Source organism: Bison bison, unplaced genomic scaffold, assembly GCF_000754665.1.
Source record: "Bison bison bison isolate TAMUID 2011002044 unplaced genomic scaffold, Bison_UMD1.0 scf7180017864456, whole genome shotgun sequence".
Classification (NCBI taxonomy): Eukaryota; Metazoa; Chordata; class Mammalia; order Artiodactyla; family Bovidae; genus Bison; species Bison bison.
The window spans coordinates 17,102,228-17,123,214 of NW_011495018.1; the positions used below are offsets into that span (position 1 = coordinate 17,102,228).

Below are 20,987 nucleotides of genomic sequence, written 5' to 3' on the forward strand. Positions count from 1 at the left end.
TATTTCTTTGCATTGATCACTGAGGAAGGCTTTCTTATCTCTCCTTGCTGTTCTTTGGAACTCTGCATTCAGATGCTTATGTCTTTCCTTTTCTCCTTTGCCTTTACCTTTCACCTAATGAAAGACAAATTTCAGATTGCAGGAGCTTGGAAATACATTTGCCTGTCATTTCCGTATCCAAGTTCCTTGATTTTATCTGCTCCTAAACGGCTAACGAGATAAGAATTGAACACAAAACATCATCAGTGTCTTGATGTATCCCATGTATTGTGAAAAAAAAAATCACAAAATAAAGAGCAATATATTTTTTGGAAAGCGGTTAAGATCAAGGTCACAAATCTGTAAAACAGCACAATTACTGTATATTGGATAGCCTGTGACTTTCTGTAAACCTTCATTTTAATGGATTTTAAAAATACTCTAAGTAAGGTTTTATGTACATAAAGATAAAGGATACTTAAAATATTTATTGTGGCATATTCATAAAGCAAAAGGGAAGTTATACAAAATTATTTATACTAATAACATTGCATTGGGTTATCTATAAGTGTTTTAAGTAATTTTCTGAGTTCTATTAAAAATCTGTGTATCTTTAAATGTACTAGTATTTGAGTTGGTTTGTAGTGTATGTATTTCATTCTAAAAAATGTTTTAAAGTCCTAAGGCATAAATAATGAATTGTTATTATTTTGAAGTAAAAGTTAACAGAATTTTCCATATGTATTCCAAATCACAGACTCTTAGAGTGATTCAGAACTTGAGGTCATCTGGTTTCATTTACCACCCATTGTGATAAATACTGGATCCAACTATCTTATAGCCTCTATCTGAAGACATTCATGGGCAGAGAACTCAGTGCTCTTGGCACGTGAATGACTCAGTGTTGGAGCATGGACTAGTTGTTAGTCACTGGGCTAAGTTCTTTTCTAATGTTATCATAAAATAATTCTGTGAGGTATTAATACTCAGTTTGACAGATGAAGAAGCAATGTCAGAGGTGAAGTTACTTGCTCAAGGCCATTCTGTTGTTTAGTTATAGAGTCAGGTCAGTTGACACAAATTCAGTGTTTTAGACATGCCACTATGCTATTGACAAACTCACTCTCACTCTACATGATTTCTCTTCACATATTCTAAGATAACCATCACAGGCTTTCCTGACCCCTACGCCTCCAACAAAGAGTTTCTTATTCAGCACTGTTTCTCATATTATTAATACTTGTCAATGTCCTTCTGGTTACCTTTACCAGGATGCCAATTGTGGGAGACAGGATGAGATTTTGGGAGACAGAAGTAATCTTTTTCCCACTTTCGTTTGCCCTCAAAGCTATAAATATTAATTTGCAAAAGATCAAACAATAGAAAAGTATTTCAGGTCAGTAAATACTAGTCCTTACCTATCCCCTGTATTTAACTCTGTATTTTGTTGCTGTTGTTAAATCGCTCAGTTGTGTCCAACTCTTTGTGACCCCATGGACTGCAGTATGCCAGGCTTCCCTGTCCTTCACCATCTGCCAGAGTTTGCTCAAACTTATGTGTATTGATTTGGTGATACCATCCAACCATCTCATCCTCTGTCATCCCCTTCTCCTCCTGCCTTCAATCTTTCCCAACATCAGGGTCTTAACTCTGCATAGTTATTAGGAAATTACTGTGTCCCTTCTGTTATCTATTCCTTGTTTCTCTCTATATTCAAAGCCCTTGCTTTGAGTAGTTCTGGTGTGCACAGTCTCAGGGACTACAGTTTAAATAATACCAGTTGCCCAACAACACAACTTTCAGCGTCAGCTATCATGGTATATTAACTGAGAGTAGTTTACCTATGAACAGATGCATCCCATGACCAGCGATTCATAATGCCGCCTTCAAAGCCCATTACTGACCGGTCACTGTTCATGTTTTTACTTCATGCACAGACAGCAAATCACGTAGCTGTGCTGCCCTCTTGGTTTCCGGTCACAGAGCCATGCGACATTTTACAAAAGTGGAAAACCAAAAGAGGGAATTGGCCTTAAATATGTACAGCAAAGGAATGAAAAGTGAAAACAGTGGAAGTGAAATTTGAATGGAATGTAAATACAGTTTCAGAGAAAATAGCTGCCCAGGAGAATGTTTGATGGACTCTAGGTACACAACCAGAGAAACTTCGTGAGGGTGAGCTTAACATAAGTGAGGAAAGTGAATGTAATGAAAAGAATTCCCTGTCTCAGAGGAAGTCACTCTGGCCAAAAAAAAAAAAAAACCACACCGCGTTAAAGGAACTCTTAGAGATAACACCGCACTGAAAGCACAAAGATTAAAATGCTGGTAGCTGATCCAAACTTAGAAAGGAGCGTGACGATTTGCCAGGGCAGAGAAAGGACACCTACTCTGTCTCATAAATTTGTGGTGAGAAGAAAGCAAACACTGTTCAAATAATCTTGGTAAGTTTTCTTCATGAAGAAGTAAAAACTTCAACTCCCAATATTTGTAAAGTTTTAAATTACAGTGTGCTAAATAAATAAAAAATAAATTTAGCTTCATTTAAAAAATTTCCCCATGTATTTATAATCAACATGAACGTTTTTAATATTTTAATTAACAAATAGTTTTAAAGATCATGGACAAATAATACTTTCTTTCATTGATTATCAAGATTGCTTGCATGCATGGTCATTTTTATAATCTTGCATTGCTGTACACAGCAATGACCCTTTATGTAATTTGTGTGTGTGTAAACAAATGTGTACTTCTATAGAGCTATTTGTTTATTTTTAAGTAGAACTAGTACCCTTTGCGGAGAAGGCAATGGCACCCCACTCTAGTACTCTCGCCTGGAGAATCCCATGGACAGAGGAGCCTGGAAGGCTGCAGTCCATGGCATCGCTGAGGGTTGGACACGACTGAGGGACTTCACTTTCACTTTTCACTTTCCTGCATTGGAGAAGGAAAGGGCAGCCCACTCCAGTGTTCTTGCCTGGAGAATCCCATGGACAGAGGAGCCTGGTGGGCTACAGTCCATGGGGTCACAAAGAGTTGGACATGACTGAGCAACTAAGCACATAATGTTTTCCACGATTCCATGATGGCCGCACCAGTTTACATTCTCACCAACAGTACATACACAAGGGTTCCCTTTTTCAACATTGTCACCAACACTGTTTTTTGTTTTTTGTCTTTTTGGTAATATGTGTAGTTAAAAAAACATAATAGGATATTTACATTACCACATTCTGTTGATGGACATTCAGGTTGTTGTAAGTTTTTCACTATTAGCGTTGCTGACATTCTTTCGTCCACGTAGGCAAGTACTCTAATGAATGAATTTCTGTAAGTGCAACTACTGGGTCAAGACATTTATGCATTTAAAACTTTGATAGACATTGCCAAATAGCCCTTGAAAGAGATGCATAATTTATATTCCTTTGCTGCTGCTGCTGCTAAGTTGCTTTAGTTGTGTCCAACTCTGTGCGAAAAGCCATTATAAAAGTGCCCATTTCCATGTGACCTCACCAAGTCTTCTTAAATCTTGCCAATTTCATGGGCAAAAAAGTCAAATCTACCAGCAAATCTTAATGGGTTTACCTCCATGTGTCAGTTCTATCCAGTTCTCCCATACTAAGCCAATTCATAATTAACTTTTCAAAAAAGTTTTAAAATGTTTATTGGCCTATAGTTGCTTTAGTTTCTATTGCACAGCAAAGTGAATCAGCTATACGTATACATATATCCCCTCTTTTTTGGATTTCCTTCCCATTTAGGTCACCACAGAGCACTGAGTTACCCGTGCTCTACAGCAGGTTCTCGCTGGCTGTCTAATTTATACACAGTAGTGTAGATACATCAACCCCAAGCTCCCAATTCACTCCACTCCCGCTTTCCCCACTTTGTATCTGTATGTTTGTTCTCAATGTCTACATCTCTATTTCTGCTTTAATAAGATTGTCTATACCGATCTGTTCAGATTCCACATGTATCTGTTAATATACAGTATTTGTTTTTCTCTGACTTACTTTACTCTGTATGAGTCTCTAGGTCCACCCACATCTCTACAAATGACCCAATTTCATTCCTTTTTATGTTTAATATTGCTATTTCACTGTATATATGTTGTTGATTAATTGCTGAGTCGCTTCACTTTTGCAACCCAACGGACTGTAGCCCACCAGGCTCCTCTGTCCATGGGATTTCCCAGGCAAGAATACTGGAGTGGGTTGCCATTTTCCTCTCCAGGGGATCTTCCCCACCCAGGGATAGAACCCACATCTCTTGTGTTGCAGGCAGATTCTTTGCTGCTGAGCTGCTGGGGAAGCCCTTGCTTTTATGCACCACATATTCTTCATCCATTCCTCTGTTGATGGACATCTAGGTCGTTTCCATGTCCTGACTATTGGACTGCAATGAACTAGTCCTGACTAGTGCTGCAATGAACACTGGGGTGCGTGTCTTTTCAAGTTATGGTTTTCTCTTGAGTACATGTCCAGTAGTGGGATTGCTGGATCACATGGTAGTTCTATTTTTAGTTCTGAAAGGAACCTTCAGACCGTTTTCCATCGTGACTGTATCAATTTACATTCCCACCAACAGTGCAAGAGGGTTCCCATTTCTCCACACCCTCTCCAACATCTAATGTTTGTAAGAATTTTGACGATGGTCATTCTGACAGGTGTGAGGGGATACCTCATTGTAGTTTTGATTTGTATTTCTCTAAGTGATAGTGAACATCTTTTCATGCGTCTCTTGGCCATCTGTACATCTTTTTCAGAGAAATGTCTATTTGGACCTTCCACCCTTTTTTATTGGGTTGTTTTTGTAATATTGAGCTGCATGTTTGTTATGTTTTGGAAACTCATCTTTTTCATTTGCAAATATTTCCTCCCATTCTGAGGATTGTCTTTTTGCCTTGTTTATGGTTTCCTTTCCTTTGCTGTTTATGGTTTCCTTTACTTAAAAACAAAAGTTTTTAAGTTTAATTAGGTCCTTTTTATTTTATTCTCATTACTCTAGGAGAAAGATCAAAGAAAGCTCTTGCTGCAATTTATGTCCAAGAGTATTGTATGCTTTAAGAATTTCATAGTGTCTGGCCTTACACATAGGTCTTTAATCTATTTTGAATTTATTTTTATGTATGGTGTTAGGGAGTGTTCTAATTTCATTCTTTTACACATAGCTGTCCAGTTTTTCCAGCACTACTTATTGAAGGAGGCAGTCTTTGCTCCATTGTATGTTCGGGCCTCCTTTGTCATAGATTAGGTGATCACAGGTGTGTGGATTTATCTCTGGGCTTTCTCTTCTGTTCCACTGATCTGTATTTTTGTTTTTGTGCCAGGACCATATTGTCTGGCATAATTAACTCTTTATTGCTTGGACTAATAGCATTCTAACTGCTTCTTCTCTCGGCCCCATTTCTCATAAGCCGTTTTTCACAGAGCAGGCACAGAGATCTTTAAAAACAAACTAGATCACAGGACTCCCTGTTAAAAATTCCTTAATGGCTTCTAGCTTATTGAAATGCTAGAGGATACACTTCACTCAAGCTTTGGCCGCTGCCTACCCTCTTGACATTGTCCCCGTCCTCCTGACCCCATCGAGCGCAGCAAGTTTGTACCGGCCTCTCTGCCTTCTCTTTTTTAATGGAATGAAGTACACGCAGTTGTATTATCCATAACCCCTGGTTTTAACCCCTCTCCCTAAAACTCCTGAATCACTTAACACAAAAGCTAGGATCATATGACTCACGTCTACTGGTCACCCTCATCTTGCCTCCCTGCCTCCTCCCACCCAAACTAAGCACCATTTTTAATCTGGATGATAGGATTCCAAGCCGTAGAATGATCTCATGGTATACTTACAACAGAAAGCATAAAAAAGAGAAACATAGCTTTAGAGGGAAAATATTTAATCTATTTCATGAAAAAAATGTACAAAGCTTTAGAAAAGAGGCATTCGGTTTCAGTGTACAGTCTGAACACATTCTGGTTTTCTATAACCGCATGAATTATACACTTCTTTTGAGTTGGTAATGAAGGCCACTGTGCTCTCATTCCAAACCATCTTAACACATGTACTTAGAGTCACTGAAAAGACTTGAAATAAATGTAGAAATACAGTGTTGTACAAAAATATATTACTCTATCTACATGAAATGCTTACAAATGCAGACCAAGTCAATTCTTTTAGAACTCAACCAAGTCTAATACATGATCCTGTAAACTGGATTTCAATTGCATCTTTTATCTTTGAAGAAAAAATAGACATAATCAAACTCTTGGAATGACAGAGATGAAGTCAGCACAGCAGACCAACTCTATTCTTAAAGATAAAACCACAACTTTATGCACACACAAGAGGGGAAGAGTCTGAGTTTTTAAAACTTGACAAATTTATGAAATGTTACAATTTGAAAGTGATTGTGTGTATATGTATGTATGTATATGTGTATGTATGTGATATATATGTATCAGAGCACACTTTGATTAATCCATAATCCACATGTAAAGTAATGACAGCAATTAAAGCATTTCTAAACTGGCTCTCAATGCATCCTAACAGTGAAAACTTCAAACTTTTACAAAATATTAACCTATGTATAACATAATTAGAAACATATACCTGAAGTAGAGTAAAATTGATTTTAAAGTCATGTAGCACAATGTTCTCCTTCTTCAGAAACTGAAATAGTAAGAATTTTAGAAAAAAAAAATTTACCACAACAAAACCAATCTACTATATCTGTCATTTGTGGAACCATACAGTTCCTCATTGAAACTTCTACAGACACTAGTGTTTTCAAAGAGAGGGAAGCCTAAGGTGTGGCGAGGATGTGGCTGTGTACTCCTACAGGTAAATTTGGGTGATGAACATCAGAGGCACACAGAGAAAGTACATCCCAACTCCACACACACACACACTTGTTAGCATCTGAACATGTAATGAACACAACAGGTAGCCCATTCTGCACATGCTCACAGAACAAACACATTTCTAGTGGGACTAAGAATAGTGATGACAAAAATCTAAAACTAGAAGATAGTTCCTAGACTGAGCTCTTCTTCATTTTCAGAAATTAATGTGTCTATTTTTACCCTTCACTACCATCATTTATCAACTGTTTTGCCCTATATACCTTAACACATACTTATGAGCATAGCACACTAGATATTCAAAAATACTATTTAAACTGGTTCTAGTCAAATTTGAGGATCGCTTTTTTTTCCCTCTCAGTATTATGAGGCCTCATTTCAAACATAAATATGTAACCCAGTATACTAAAAGCAAAAGGCAATAAATTCTGCTGTCCCTTTAACTCATAAAAAAAAACCTGACAATTTTGCTTAATTCTGTATTATTGAAAAACACCAGGTCTGAAAGCTGCTCCTTTAAGGGGAAGGCATCCGTACCATGCCCTGACATGTTCCAAAATGCCTGCGAGTATGTGGCTGTCCAGTGCTTCACCATGCTTGTTCAGGGCTTTTCAGGATATGGTTGGTACAGGCCAGGAGGTAGATTTGGAAGTACTTACAATTCTTTCCTTTTGGTCATGGGGCTTTCAACAGAATAAAATGTCCTTTGGTCCACTTGAGAGCGACACGCCAATGTGGAAAAGGGACATCCCAAACAAGGAATAACTATAGCTAGGCTAAGAGTCCACAGGTGTCTAGGGTTCCACTTTCCAACTCCAACTTTTGACAAAAACTAAACCAAATCAGCACACTCAGAAACAAAGGGGATGCAGTCAGAGAGGCCGACCACGCTGCTCCTGTTCTGCTTTTCCCAGGCTGTGGTCAGACTGGCAGCCCTGGCCCAAAGCAGCTAGGCTGACCTGCAGTCTAATAATACATGAAAGGGCCAAGCTGTGCAGGGCAGGGAATACACACAGGAGGTTAGTCCCGCCTCTAGCTCTTAAGGCCATGCTTTCTATCATCCTACTGCTAGGAAAAGAGGGGGTGGAGACACACTTTTAAGTAGTCAGGACAAAATCATGATTTATGGTTACTGTGAATTCATTTAAATAAACTATGTGCCACTAGAAGAGGAAAAAGGAGGAAATCTTGGTGATTAACAGTTAATTCTACTTGTAAAGTGTAACACTCCCATCTCTTAAAGTTGATGTACATTTCCTGATAGATTTCTGATTTGGAATTTTATAACAATATTAACAAATTCTAATAATATTTAAATTAGCAGATGATAAATGAAAACCATTTACATTCTTGTATCTGGATGCTCATGAATCATAATCACCGGTAGGCAGCATTCTACGTCATATCTTTTAATAGAACCGAAAGCTGGAATAATAGGGTGATCTGGTGAAAACTTTACTAGAATAGAACTGCATAGATCTTGAGTCTTGGGGGGCAGGGTGGGATGAGGTCTATATACTGCAGTAGTTATGAATCAAGTAGGCAGATGATTCTGTGTGTTAACAGATGGGCCGAGTATTATATTTCTATAGCTCACTTTGGTCATTAAAACAGTTATTTTCTTAAATATGAACAAGCTTTCAAAAGTTTGAGACAGTCCTGTACTAAGAATCCGGTTATATTTGTGACAAGGTCTTATAATTACCTTCTGAAGACCAATTAAAATAACATTGTTGGAACTAATACTAATGGCTAGTTAATTCTTTAATACATCCATCTGCCAAGAAAAACGCTTGATAATATCTGAATTTAAGAAAGAATGGTACATAAAATCTTCTGGGAGAGACAATTATACAGACTGTTCCAAACCCTGAAGGATAACTATGTATAATTAAAAGTCCAAAAAGCTGATATTAATTAAATGGATTTACTTTAAACTTCAAAAACAATCACTACTAGGACTTTTGAAGTTCTTTGGGTTGATTAGTTACTATATATAACTATGGAAGATTTATGCTTAAAAAACAAACAAACACTTTTAAAGGCAGGCATAGAAGCATGGTGGTTGAGTAGATGCACCCAGGTTCGGCCAGCCCTAAATGTCTGATCTCAATTATGCTGGTCTAAGTGCTTACCACTTCTTTGTGTCTCAGTTTCCTCATCAGAGAAATAAGGAAAACTAGAACCTCTCTAATGAGGTGGCTGTGAGGATTAAATTAGTTGATACACAGAAAGCACTTAGAAAAGTGCCAGGCACATAGTTAGCACTGAATAGATTTAGCTATTATTCTTATAACTTTTTTCAAATACTGCAAAGGCTTAAGAAAGCACTCACAAAAAGAAATACTCTTAATCCCAGTTTGTTTGCACTCTACGTCTAGGAGTAGAGCTAGAAATTAGTAGGAGATCTGTGTTCAAATAAAAGACCCATCACCCACTAGTCACTCAATCATTCAGCAAAACTGGCTGAGCAACTGCCTGCCCCGGGCACCCCCCAGCATCAGGCATTACTCGGGGAGTGCTGAACTTGAGACATGAAGCCAACATTCTAAAGCTGCTTCCTCAGTGTAAAACGGACCTAAGATCTACCTGTCTGATTCGTGAGGCGAAATGCATGAAGGCACTTGGAATTCCGGCTTGGGAAAGCACCATCAGTGGATATTCCAGGAACATGGTTTAGGGTATGTCTGGACTCTCTCAAAGGAAGCTCATCAGTCATCATTCCAGGTCTTAAAAAAGTTCTTAAAACTGTAGGTTGTTTCTTTATAACATCATTTATAAAACAGTAACATATTTATTATAAAACTATTTCTCTTCTTGAATCCCAGCACTGCAGAGAGTATTAACATACCACACAGTTGGTAGAGGAAGTTTCCTTTAGAAACTGCAGTTGCGAAGAAAGTGTGAAGCCATGTGTTTTATGGTCATAAATTATTATCATTATTATTACTAGACCAATAACTGGCAGTTCCATTATCTACTAATTGCTATACAAATACTGTTTCACTGAGCCCTTACAGCAACCCCATAAGGCAGGTATAGTGACCCCATTTAATAGGGCAGAATCCAAGTGACTGCAAAGCCTGTGTTCATAAACACTATACTACATCACACAATAAAATCACTAGCAGCAAAAGCCACAATTATTTCTGTCTCCACCAAATCACAAACTGAAGAGAACTGGTAGATCAAAGAGCTCTAAACTGAGTTCTGACCTTCCATGATAAAAGTGACTTCAGAAAAAGTTAGTATATACCTAGTGCTTACTGTTCAGTTCATTTTAAGTCTTTAAAAGCATATTCCCGTTCTTTTTTTTAATAACCCATTGTTCAATTAAAAAAAACAGAAAAAGTAAAAAATATTCACAATTCCACCATTCATAGTCCACCACATGATAGTCCCTCTGCATATATTTTCATGCAACTCATGAGTTAAGAAATTTAGTTTTTGATGACTGTTCTTATGTCAAATATAATGGTTAGACTGTTTCTAATCGGCAGATATAAACTAATACTAAATGTTGGGCAAGTAGAAAACTACTATATTACAGAGATATGTATTGTTAATGTCTTCCCAAATTTTCCAACTATGAAAAAGCAAGCAGAGAGCAACTTATCTCAGTAGTACCATCTCCAGAGTATACTGGCCATGTGAGAAATTTAGTTGATCTTTGTATCTGTGTAAGTATATAGACACATACATTCATCTACATATACTAAGCTTTTGGGGGCTGTGTTAAAATTTATAGCTTTCTGCAGGCCTGATAATACTATAGGTAAATATATTATTACAATAGTTTAGGAGAAAGTTGCTTAGTCGTTGAACTTTGCCAAAGTTACACTTATGGGTGATTAAACTGTAAAGTTTTCCCTTGTGGACAGGTTAAATATTTGCTTGAGCATTTCCAAGATAACCAAAATTCTTTTCAGAGATATCAATTCTGACTATAAATTCAGAAAAGAAAATTTTACCATTTGTGAAGTGATATAAAGAATGGTAGAAAAAAACAGTGACAAAGCAGAATAATTTGGGGCAAAGATTCCAGGTATTGCGTCTAAGTGTATATAATGCCACATCACTGGCAATTTGATTATGGTGACTAACACTAAAATCGTTTTTCAAACTATCACTGAACATAACTTTTGCTTTTCTTCATGTCATACATTTAAAAACAGAGTCAGGAATCACAGAAGTTTTTAAAAATGAACTTTCTAGTGCTTTCTATTATGTAAGAGGTTTATTATGTTAGTCATAAATTCTAAGAACCTATTTATATTGCTTAGCATGATTGACCAAAAAAATCATGTAATCTGTATACATAATATTTTGAATGTGAAAAACTGTAGATTACTGGCTGGGTAAGAATAAGAATATTCAATAGAACTGTAGTTAAAAATCAAAAAGAGCATAAGCTTAATACTAACAGAAAACTCTATACAGACAAAATGAACATTAATATATTCTAGAAATGTTTTTGGATTTTAATGTACATGAAAATATATACTGTGTGTAAGTTCATGCATAATACTGCAAAAATAATTATCAAGCATTCCTGAATTAGCAAGTTAAAAGTGTATATATTTTCTTCAGAGAGTGAAACTGTTTATGTCCTTAAATAGGAAAAAATTAAGCCAAACTATTTTCATTCTGTCCAGCTGGAAATGAGAAGTATAATAATAAAATGAGATTTTAAAAATGACTATGGCCTATTCTCCATAAAAGAGAATGTCAATATTATATATTCTTTTATTACAGAACATTTTTTTTTAATGGAGAGAAAAGGTTTATGAAGTACTTATATATAATTTTAAACAGAATTTCTTTTAACTTTACATTTATTCTTCTCTTTAAAAATAGCTTTAGGAGGCTACAAATTAAATAGTCATGATCTATGCATTCCCTTACTTCATATTTAGGTAATCTGAAATAGTATGTTCAAAACTGTATTTCAAAAGAATATAAAGATATGGGCAGATGATTATGCTTAAAATATTACAATTCAAACAGCACTGGTTTTGAAGCAACAAGGCGTATTATGCTATACTGTCTATAAATATTTACTGAATAAGTATGATTCACCTGTTGTTTTTAAAATCTTGTAAGCTGATTAAACCACAAACATGTGGAATCAGTTTTGGTAAAAACAAGCAGAGTCTTTTAAAATAGTTATAAAGAGAAAGCATCACGGAAAAAAAAAAAAACCTTTCCTATATCTTCTGGTGACTATTTCTTTTAAGGTTAGAAAAAACACACCAAAAACAGGATCATCAAGTCACTGTATGTTTCGGCCTTAATATTTTAAAGTAATATATTAAGATATACTATACATAATGAAAGCATAAAAGTGCTTCATATTGAAATTTTCACCTTGAAGGCTTAACAGCTATTTTTTAAAAAATCACAATAATGATAATTTAAATTCTCAATATGGGAACCAAAAAAACCCTAAACCTAGCAAATCTGCATTTAATGCTTCAACTGAAATGTAAATTTCTAATACAACATATACACCCATTTGCATCGGACTCAGCTGTAACAATTAATTCTTTACCATTAAGTGGTGTCACATGCAGTAATGTGTTCTGAAGTCCCTTTCTCTTTGAAAGTCCTAATATTTCTAAGGAGTCATTCATTACTAAGACTGTTCATTCATTACTAAAACTGTTCATTCAGAAAAATGTTAAAAGGAGTCTGTATATGTCCTTAGAGACTCTAACTTCCAGAAATATAGAAATATATTTTCTGTAAATAGAAATATACAGAATATTTAACATACCATTAATAATGGTGTGCTAAAATAGCAAATAATTTATAACCATAAATATATCTCAAATGAGAAAATCACAGACGAGAACAAGGAACATTTTTACCACCTAGATGCTCTTTAAACCACTACTGTGATGAAGACATTTTTTTTCTTGATCTAAAACAGACCCTACGCCTTGAATGGCAGGTGTCCTTATATCAACACGTGGACTGGATCTTAAGCTCTGTTTAAAGTTACTGTGAAATTTACACATTCAGATGTGCTGCTTCATAAAAGGTAAAAAAGTTAGTTAAAACATTTGGTATCATTATTGTTATCAGTAGTCACTGAAAATTATCTCATGATAATATTCTTTCCTGTAACATGGACTTAAGTCTTGTGCCAAGTAACAGCACAGATTACAGAATCATGGTTCAAATCATGGTCAGTGACTTCGTTGGTACACAGCCGGAATGAAGGAATTTGTCTATAATAAATAATTAAATAAGGAGCATACTTTATTTTAATATCAGGTGCTAGAACTGAACTGGGTTTCTGGGTACCCGGAGGCAGAAATAAAGTTTCTTTTCATAAATTACAGTAATGGTGGGGAGCAAGAAGAGGTGGCACTGGGTTGCTAGCCAGCTTGCTAAAATATATACTTGAGTTCCACTGGAGGTATGCAGTCTTGCTGTGTATCAGTTATTTGTAAAGGCTGACTGAACAAAATTCCCTTCATCATACAGGCACTACTGTCTGAGCTACAGTAATAGAGAAATACGCTGATAGACAGAATGGCCTCAAGTGATAAACAATCTCCAGGAATCTGCAGTGAGATTGTTGGTTGATTGGAAATGCTTTCTATCTCTCCAGATGGTATCTGTCCTTGAAGAAGCCATTCATTGCCTAGAAGATAAAGACATAAATTATTAAGACTGCATAAGAAATTGAGTAGGAAATCAGACAAACTTTACAAACACTAGATTTACTCAACTAACAATATTTACTGCTGCTGCTAAGTCGCTTCAGTTGTGTCCGACTTTGTGCGACACCAGAGATGGCAGCCCACCAGGCTCCCCCGTCCCTGGGATTCTCCAGGCAAGAACACTGGAGTGGGTTGCCATTTCCTTCTCCAATGCATGAAAGTGAAGTCATTCAGTTGTGTCCGACTCTTCGCGACCCCATGGACTGCAGCCCACCAGGCTCCTCGGTCCATGGGATTTTCCAGGCAAGAGTACTGGAGTGGGGTGCCATTGCCTTCTCGAACGATATTTACTGAAAGCCTCTAAATGCCAGGCATTGTGCTCTGTGTGAGGGACACAAGATATAAGTCCCTAATCTAGCCATCTGGATATCAAATTAAAATTCTTTCTTTGAACACTGCAAACATAAATATAAATTAATTTTTATTGAAATCAAGATGAATATTACAAGTATGGTTATAGATTTAAAATGTGGTAAAATGAAAATGAAAATGTAGAAATGAAACCTATTAATAAGTCCTAGAAATAAACATAAGACACTTCAGAAAATAGTTAATTTTTACCAGATAAAAGTATCTAGAAATATAATATGCAAACTACAAAACAAACTAGGGAAAACAAACGTATGTACAACTCTGCAGTGACTTTCCATTAAAGACAGTGATGAATTATTGACTATCCAAAGGAAATAAAAAAAATTGATTTGTTTTTCAGAAACAAGTAACACTGCATACATTATTCCAATGGACTCAGTGTAAAAGACAAGTCTTTGTTTACTTCATTTTAATACATAAGACTCCTCTGAGAGTTAAATATATAGATCATCTATACAACAAACATCTAAAAATCACTAAAAATCTGTCTTCTAGTATTAAAGTTTTTAAAACGTCTTCAGTCACCCAATGCCTTCTCTCCAAAGGAATGTGTGTGTCACTCTGAGGAAGCACATACCTAGGCTAACAGCGTTAGAGGGGCTTAGCTATTAAGAGCCAGTGTTTGGGAAATGCAGGGCATGCTTTCCTGCCATCTGAAATAGAACTGAACAAAATCTAATGACTTACCAACAACTCAGGGCTATCTGTACAAAAACTGGACCATCTACTGAGCAGTGATGAAATTCTATGTCTGTTTTTTTAGCTTCTCTTTCTTTTTTGACCTCAGGATGAGTCAACAGACCACAGCACCTGTCTCTACCTGTGCTCTTCATCTCTCCTTTAGTTTATTGCTTCTAATATTCTGTTGATTGAAAAATTAAATTTGAGAAAAATATATCAAGTAAGAGTAAGGAAACTGTGAAAGGTGAGACTCTAAAGAGTTAAATGCAGAGCTTTTAAACATAATTCTTTTTGAAGTCTCTGGACTTCTTTGCTTATTTCTGCACTGAGGAATATGTTTGATTTTGTTATACAGCAGATTAGTAAGGGAACTTATATGTTAAATGAAAACAGGAAAATAATAAATTATGCTATTTTAATGTCCAGGTTTAAAAATAAAAGTGTTTCTGTAGACAATTTTCAGATACTTCACATGAAGGATTTGTGAAGCACAATATGCCCTTGGGGCTTTTATACTGCCATTTATTTATTAATTTATTGGCTTAAAACCTTCCCATAAATGCTGGCAGCTTTAAGACTAGACCCACCAAAATTTAGTTAAAAATCAGTGTTATGGTCTCTAAATAACAAGCCAAGAATAAAAAATGTCCTTTAATCACAGGTTTACAAATGTATCCTATAAAATAATATACTCAAAGACTTAAATTATTAGGATTCTTGCTTGAAAGTTTATTTGTCCCTATACCAAAACAAATTGTTTCCCTGGTGGCTCAGCGGTAAAGAATCTGCCTGCAGTGCAGGAGATGTGGGTTTGATCCTTGGGTGAGGAAGATCCCCTGAAGAAGGAAATGGCAATCCATTTCAGTAATGGCAACCCATTTTCCATTGCTTGGGAAATCCCACGGACAGAGGAGCCTGGCGGGCTACAGTCCATAGGGTCACAAAGAGTTGGACATGAGTTGGCAACTAATGCACAATACAATAAAAACAGAACCAATGCCTTGGATAAGTGTTAAGATAACTAAGAATTTTCTCTATAGGTTATTTCATTTTCCTTTAACACTATCTATACTTTGTACTCTAATAACTCAATATTAGTATCATTAACTTGTGTAACTGACAAAGTAGAGTGAAAATAAGCATGTTAATTTACCAGTATCCTACTTAAAAATAATGTTTAATTTCACGGAGAGAAATTAAATTAACATGATCTCCCAGTGATGCAATGCTTTCAGACTAATGGACCTAGGCAGAACAGCTGAACTGGCAGTCGAGGACTTGCTCTAAACTTACTGAGGAGTGAATGGCCAGGGTCTGAGCTCTCTTCTGCCCACAATCCTAGCTCCAAACATCCGCTAGTGCCGCATGGCTCAGAACTCTCCTCTGCAGGGAGTGGATGGTGGTGATCTTTTCACAGGCTCAGTCGGTCCCTCCAGAGCCAGCACAGTTTCTTCTGGCTAGCCTACCAAGAGCTCTCTGCTCTCTTGCGTGGATTCCACGTGGGCAGTTGCAGGACAATAGCTGCTGCCCTGAGAATGTACCAAGGTGTGTGTGTGAGCAGGCATGACAGAGGTGGAGTAGGGCAGGAAAAACTGAGTGAGAACATGTGCGAGAGCATGGGAGGCTCAGACAGAAGAAGATCACTAGAGACAAGACGTCAGAATTCCATTATGGACTACAACTATTTCACTTTGAAATTACTGCCTACTTTGTTGGAGACGCTGGAAAGCACTGCTATAAGACAAGCAGTATACTGATTACTTGTAAATTCATGAAATAAGTTCACACTGATTCAAATACACACCCAAATCTTAACATAATTTACAGTAACTGAATACTTTGAGAAAAGGCTCAAAGATCACAAATTAGACAGTGAGGACAAAGGCTCTGCCTGGATTCTAATCACAGTAATTCGTTTGTATTCCATTACACATCCTCTTCCAACAATGTTTTTTCTTCTACTCGAATGGCGTACTTTTAAGCAATGGCTTTGGCGTTCATTTTCTTGTAGCAAGCAAGTTAATGGGGCTCAAGTGCTACTCTGGGAATCTCTGGAGAAGAAAACACAGATTCAGGCTTAATAACTGGTCTCAATGGACATGAATCTGAGCAAACTCTGGGAGACAGTGAAGGACAGAGAAGCCTGGTGTGCTGTAGTCCATGAGGTCACAAAAAGTCAGACATGACTGAGCAACTGAAAAAGTCAAGTCTTAATGATACTACTGAAATAAAATGAATAGCAACTGAAAGCTCTAAAGTATTTGACAAGAAACTATCTGGAAAAGTGAAAGATAATAAAACAACCAAAGAACTGAATTAGAATCTGTCAAGTTATTTCAGTTAAAAACAAGAATTAAAAAAATTTTTTTAAATCATACTCAAGGGGGAAATCTAATTCTTTAGAATCTGTGAGATTTAATGGTATAGTAGTAATCACAATTAATACTGGATCAGGACTTCGGAGAACTTCTGATTAAACCACTTAGTCAGTAACTACACTCTTTTTTTAAATTTATTTTTAATTGGAGGACAATTGCTTGACAATGTGTTGGTCTGTGCTGTGCAATGTGAATCAGCCTAAGTATACATGTATTTCCTCCCTCTTGACCCCCTTCCAAGCCCCCCCCCACCCTCTAGGCTGTCACAGAGCTGCTTCCTTGTGTGTAACCTTGGCTGGAGAAAAACCACTTCCATGTGGACTAGACTGACTTTCAGTTCATGACAGCCAGCCTCAAATGCAGCCTTTCAGCCGTTCAGCAGGCATACTGTATTTCCCTCACGTAGTCACCCTTTCACCCTTCGGACCCTCTTTCTTCAAACCTCCAAAACCTTCTCCCCATCCCCTTCTCACTCTCAGCTTGATGGTCACACTCCCCAACATATTAATACTAAGAAAACAAGCATGCAGAAAAACACTTCTGCAAGCATTCATCTCCACAACTTCCTAACCAGATCTCGGGGTCACACCTGGAGCCTTCCCTCCTTACCATGGAAATGCTGCCCACTTTCCTGGCAAAGACCAGTTTTCCACCTGTGCTCGAGCCCATCTTCTCTCACATCTTCCTAAAGGATATCCACGGCTACCACACATCATCTTTTCTCTACTGATCTTTGCCATCAATAACAGCAAACACACTGCTCTCCCAACTCTGCTTTCCCCTTCAAGCAACTGCTCTCTTTTCTGTTATCTTTTTAACTAAACTCCTCAAAGAGCTATCTACATTTGCTTTCTACAGTTCCTTTCTTCTTTTTTAATTTGCTCTCATCAGGCACCTCTTTCATCATTCTGAAATAGCTCTGGTCGAGGATATAAATTAACTATAATGTTGAATCAAAGATCAATTCTTAGCCCTTACCTTAGCTCATCTATCAACAGCACTTGACACAGCTGATCACTCTCTCCTTAAAACACCGGCTCTAGAAAACGACCTTCTCTGAGTTTTGCCTGCACGTGCTTGCTTATTCATTCTTCAGTCTCCTGTGAGGGTCCCTCTTCCCTTCCTTGATCTCTATGCTGTACTGTGCCAGAACAGAGCCACCAAAGTATAACCTAGGGATGGCTGTTGGTCCTCAACACAATGTGTTAACTCAACACAATGATAAGTTAAGTGCAGAAATGAAGAGTAAGGTTTGGAAGCTTCTGTAACATGCAAATGTGTAACTGGTGGCCTTGAGTGTTATATGTCTTTAGAAAATTAAGTTCATTTCAAGCACTAGTAACCCTGGAGCTAGTTTGAGATGGAGTGGCACAATGGAAGGGCTTCCCAAGTGGTGCTAGCAATAAAGAATTTGCCTGTCAATGCAGGAGACGCAAGAGATGCAGGTTTGATCCCTGGGTTGGGAAGAGTCCCTGGAGGAGAAAATGGCACTCCATTCCAAAAGTCTTACTTGGAAAATCCCACGGACAGAGGAGCCTGGCTGGCTACAGCCCATGGGGCTGCAAAGAGTCGAACATGATTGAGCGACCAAGCATGCACACACAGCACAAAGGAAAAGTAACTAAATTAAGAACTAGCAGAGCTGGGTTCAAATTCCGTCTTTTGACCTAATTAAATATATGCCCTTAAGCAAATAATTTTATCTCTTTCAGCCTCTAGTCTCCTCATTTATAAGAGGCTTAGAACACAGGGTGTCTTTTGATGCCTTTCAGTTCTAATATGCAAGGACCTATTTATTATTCAAAGACCACAAACAGTCCACCTCGTGATGAACTTGCCTGGGAGCAAATGGCAACAATTATGATTACCTTTGGGTGAGTTACACAGTTATTTAATAAAGAGAGAGAAAGAATCTCAACGACTAAAGAAAACTGCTAAAGTGGGGTTAGATCTGGATCTTTCTGTGTTATAAGACCCCCTTCAAATCCAGCCTAAATGTACAGTTAAAGTATCACATAACAAATGAGAAAATTTTCTAGATCAAACATCAAGAATTCATAAAATATTTGCATTTGCAAAGGTTACTGTCATACCTTCAGCTGACAGAAACCAGCAACTGGAAGCTCCCTCAGTTAGCTTTGTTCCTGATGGGAGGTCTAATCTCAGCTTGAACTGCAGAGTCTGTCCGGGAGACGCAGCCACAGGGGAAAGTCTAATGCCTGGAGCAGATTTAGGTAGTTTGGGTAAGGTCTTTGGTTTTCCTGCTAGACAAGGACCATCCACCACAGCATTTTCAGATCTGAAGACTGGGAACTAAAAACAAGAAAATCTGTTTTCTAAAGCACAAGTACTTTACAGTATTGTAGACTGAGAGAGCTTATTTTCAGACTTCAGTACAAAAGTGAGGTTCAATGTCAAGGAAACTTGATTGCCATTTTCTTCTGAATCAGAATGCGTTTACTTAGACTTCCTCATGATTATTTTGTAGGTTCAAAAAAAACTTCACCCTGGCCAAAAGACCGTCAACATTTATGAATGAAATGGAATGAAATTAATTGTTTAATACGTTTATAGATAGCAGGAAATTAAAACTTTATCAATTTAAATGCAGTGGATATAATATACATTCTCTTATAATCTTCACTGCCAACTATAAGACATCATTCATCTCATATCAGAGATCTATGTCATGAGAAACGAACTTATTGTTATGATGGCAATCTGTGTTTTTATTTTAAAACACATCTTGGAAATTCCTAGAATTTTAGATAAAGAACTCCTGCATTTTCTGGACAAATGTGACATAGAAAGGGGTAACTTGAAATTTTATTAGAGACCATGTCCATATCTTTAAAATTAGAATGTATTTAAGTTTCCTCTCATCTTATTTTCAAGTCCTGAGAAATGTGGCTTTTAGACCTTTCTTTAAAGATTATTTGGTAATGGATTCACCATAGGAAACAAAGATTACACATCAGTCTGAGGATTGTTTAAAAATTAAAAAAAACAAAAAACACTCAAACAATCCAACCCACATAGTTTGTGTGTATCAGTATGTCCATACATTTAAAAACAGATGAGTCTTTTTTTTTCCTTTTCTGAAAGTTGATCAAATTCTCTCCAACTTCTATTGTTTTTCTCAAACACTCTTGGCACAGATGGAGTTTTTATTTTAAAAATAACAGGACATCCTTGGGAAAGGCACCCACTCACTGCTCTGTCTATATGCTTCACTTTCACCACCAGTGCTGGCCGAACCAAAAGTGCCTCAGCTGTTGCTAGGGATTTCAGAACCTTTCTTAAAATGATGCCCCTTAACTTAAGGATTACTTACCACGGAGACTGTTTTGGTTTCTAAATCCAACACTTTAATTTGATGGTTATTGGTGTCTGCCACATATAATAATTGACCGTTCTCTCCAATACACAAGCCTCCTGGTTCATTAAAAGTTGAGTCGGTAAAACTGGAACCGATCATATTACTTGCATTACCGGTTCCTGCTAGTGTTGTACAGTTTTTTGTTTTTGGATCCACAACTTTAATCTAAAAAGGACAGAACAAAAATTTATTTATCTGAAGCTCAGTTTCACATTTGTGGTATGGAAGAGTAACATATTAATAGGGAAGGCAGAGAATTCCTGATTGCTATTAGTTTTCTTAATAAACATCAGAGAAAGAACAGACACTTCCATATTTTCTCGAACAGCCAAACATTCAAATTAGTCTAAGGGGAGATATTTCATCCTGAGAGCTAAACACTATAAAATCCCCAGTTACGGTCTGTCTTCTAGAAGCAATCTTTGAAAAAATTGTTTCATGTTCTTCTTTTCCCTCACAATGGGACACAGTTGAACTGACCTCCTTCTTAGGAACATCTAATACTGGCTGAGGATTTGCTACTTATGTTAGACGCTGTGATTCCTGTGTTTCAATTACGTTAAATTCATAAGCTTCTCATCACAAAATACTAATATTTATGTTC

The 20,987-nt window shown here is 36.9% G+C and overlaps 1 protein-coding gene across 1 annotated transcript in view; it reads right to left on the reverse strand.

The window, feature by feature from the left end:
• Nucleotides 1-5,861: 5,861 nt before the first annotated feature.
• Nucleotides 5,862-20,987, reverse strand: part of NHLRC2 (NHL repeat containing 2) — a 61,683-nt gene continuing 46,557 nt past the window's right edge. The window contains exons 9-11 of the mRNA XM_010859302.1: nt 20,339-20,548; nt 19,098-19,317; nt 5,862-13,494 (exon numbers count right to left, since the gene is read on the reverse strand). Of these exons, the coding sequence (XP_010857604.1) occupies nt 13,238-13,494; nt 19,098-19,317; nt 20,339-20,548 (687 nt within the window). The 3' untranslated portion in view covers nt 5,862-13,237. The remainder of the gene's footprint in view (nt 13,495-19,097; nt 19,318-20,338; nt 20,549-20,987) is intronic.